At 39.1% G+C, this 1602-nt stretch overlaps 1 protein-coding gene across 1 annotated transcript in view; it reads right to left on the reverse strand.

Annotated features, from left to right (window-relative positions):
- Positions 1 to 997: 997 nt before the first annotated feature.
- The window catches only part of Knl1 (kinetochore scaffold 1), a 68275-nt gene continuing 67670 nt past the window's right edge, over positions 998 to 1602 (reverse strand). The window contains 1 exon segment of the mRNA XM_023712641.1: positions 998 to 1168. Within this exon segment, the coding sequence (XP_023568409.1) occupies positions 1054 to 1168 (115 nt within the window). The 3' untranslated portion in view covers positions 998 to 1053.

Genomic DNA, 1602 nt, shown 5'->3' on the forward strand with positions numbered 1-1602 from the left:
GGCATTGACACATATTATGGGGCCGGGGAGATGGCTCAGTGGAATAAGCGCTTCCCTAGCAAGCGCAAGGGTCTGAGTTCAATCCCCGGTTCCGCAAAAAAAAAAAAAAAAAATTTGGCATTGAATGGAGGCATATTGAATTAACTTTTCAGAAAAAAAAAAAAATCTACCTATCAAGAAAACAGTATAGAATAGAAAAGGCAAGGCCCTCAAGAAAAGATGGCAACCATTCCAACAAATGCTGTTGCTTTCTGAAATTTTATTTATCTGAAATAGCATTTCTGAAATGGACAAAAAGGTTGAATAGTTTGTAGACAGACACATTTCTTTTTGTGTTACTCAGATAGGCTCTTGCTATGTTGCCTAGGCTGGTCTTGAACTCGAGGGCTTGCTTGATCTTCCCATCTCAGCTTTCCTAGTAACTGGGATTATAGGTATGCGCCAACATGGCAGCATCTGACAGATGTTTCTACTTCAGAAATATCTGCTAGACAAAATTCAGCATACTTTAAAAAATCATAGATCTATGTAAGGATAAAGAGTTAATATATTTGTTGGTGAAAATCTCTCTCTTTTTTTTTTTGTGGTACCAGGAATTGAACTCAGGACCTTGCACTTACCAGGCAAGTGCTTATTCTAATGAGCTATCTCCCCCATCCTATCTCTTCTATTTAAAACTTACTTCTCAGGGCATGTACTAAGCGGAGAGCACAACTTTAGTTAGAGAAGATTTTCCCTAAGGCTCTTACAACTTACTTAACCTTGGGTATTGAGATGAGCCAGTTAGTAGCAGGCTAATTAAGACCATTCATCAGCCCTGACTAAACATTTAAATATTAACCTACAAATTAACTGTAACACCAGAGGAGTTTTATTAGGTTTCTTTGATGTAAAGACAAATAGTAGGGCTGGGAAGATAGCTCAATGGAATAAGCACTTCCCTGTTCCGCCAAAAAAGAAGAAAAAAAAAAAGACAAATAGTAATGGAGATCCTAACATAACATCACAAGTATGTACAGTCTTGTTTGGTGGTCACAGCTGTGGTTCATGAGTCTAGTGGTAGAAGTGGCAGTCCTGAAGTAAATCTTGGGAAATGTGCTTGACTACATTCTTCAAATAGTTGTCTTCTAATGGCACCTTAGATATAATGGAAGCAATTTCATCTTGGCTAGAAAGAAGAAAAGGTTAATTAATTTTTCTGGAAACTTATACATGTCTCCAATTCATTGCTACTCATATTTTTGGGTACAGTATCTCAGTTTCCCATAAAGCACAGATATTTCTGGACATAAAAACAGACTACCTATTTGAAATGAGACCTCAAATTATGCTGAGAACTAATTCTGTATGTAATTATCAGGGCCAGGGAGATAGCTCAGTGGCTTACGCACCTGCCTGGCAAGCTCTAGGTCCTGAGTTCAAATCCCAGCACCAAAAAAAAAAGTGCTGACCCCGCCCCCGGGGCACACTGAGACAGCAACTGAGACTGGGCATGGTGGCATGTGCCTGTAATCCCAGCTCTTGGGAAGCTGAACACAGGTGGATCACTACAAGTTGGATCTATGTAGTGAGACCATGTAGACCCTGTCTTAAAATTAAAAA

This window comes from Octodon degus, unplaced genomic scaffold (assembly GCF_000260255.1).
Source record: "Octodon degus isolate 3935 unplaced genomic scaffold, OctDeg1.0 scaffold00002, whole genome shotgun sequence".
In the NCBI taxonomy this organism is placed as follows: Eukaryota; Metazoa; Chordata; class Mammalia; order Rodentia; family Octodontidae; genus Octodon; species Octodon degus.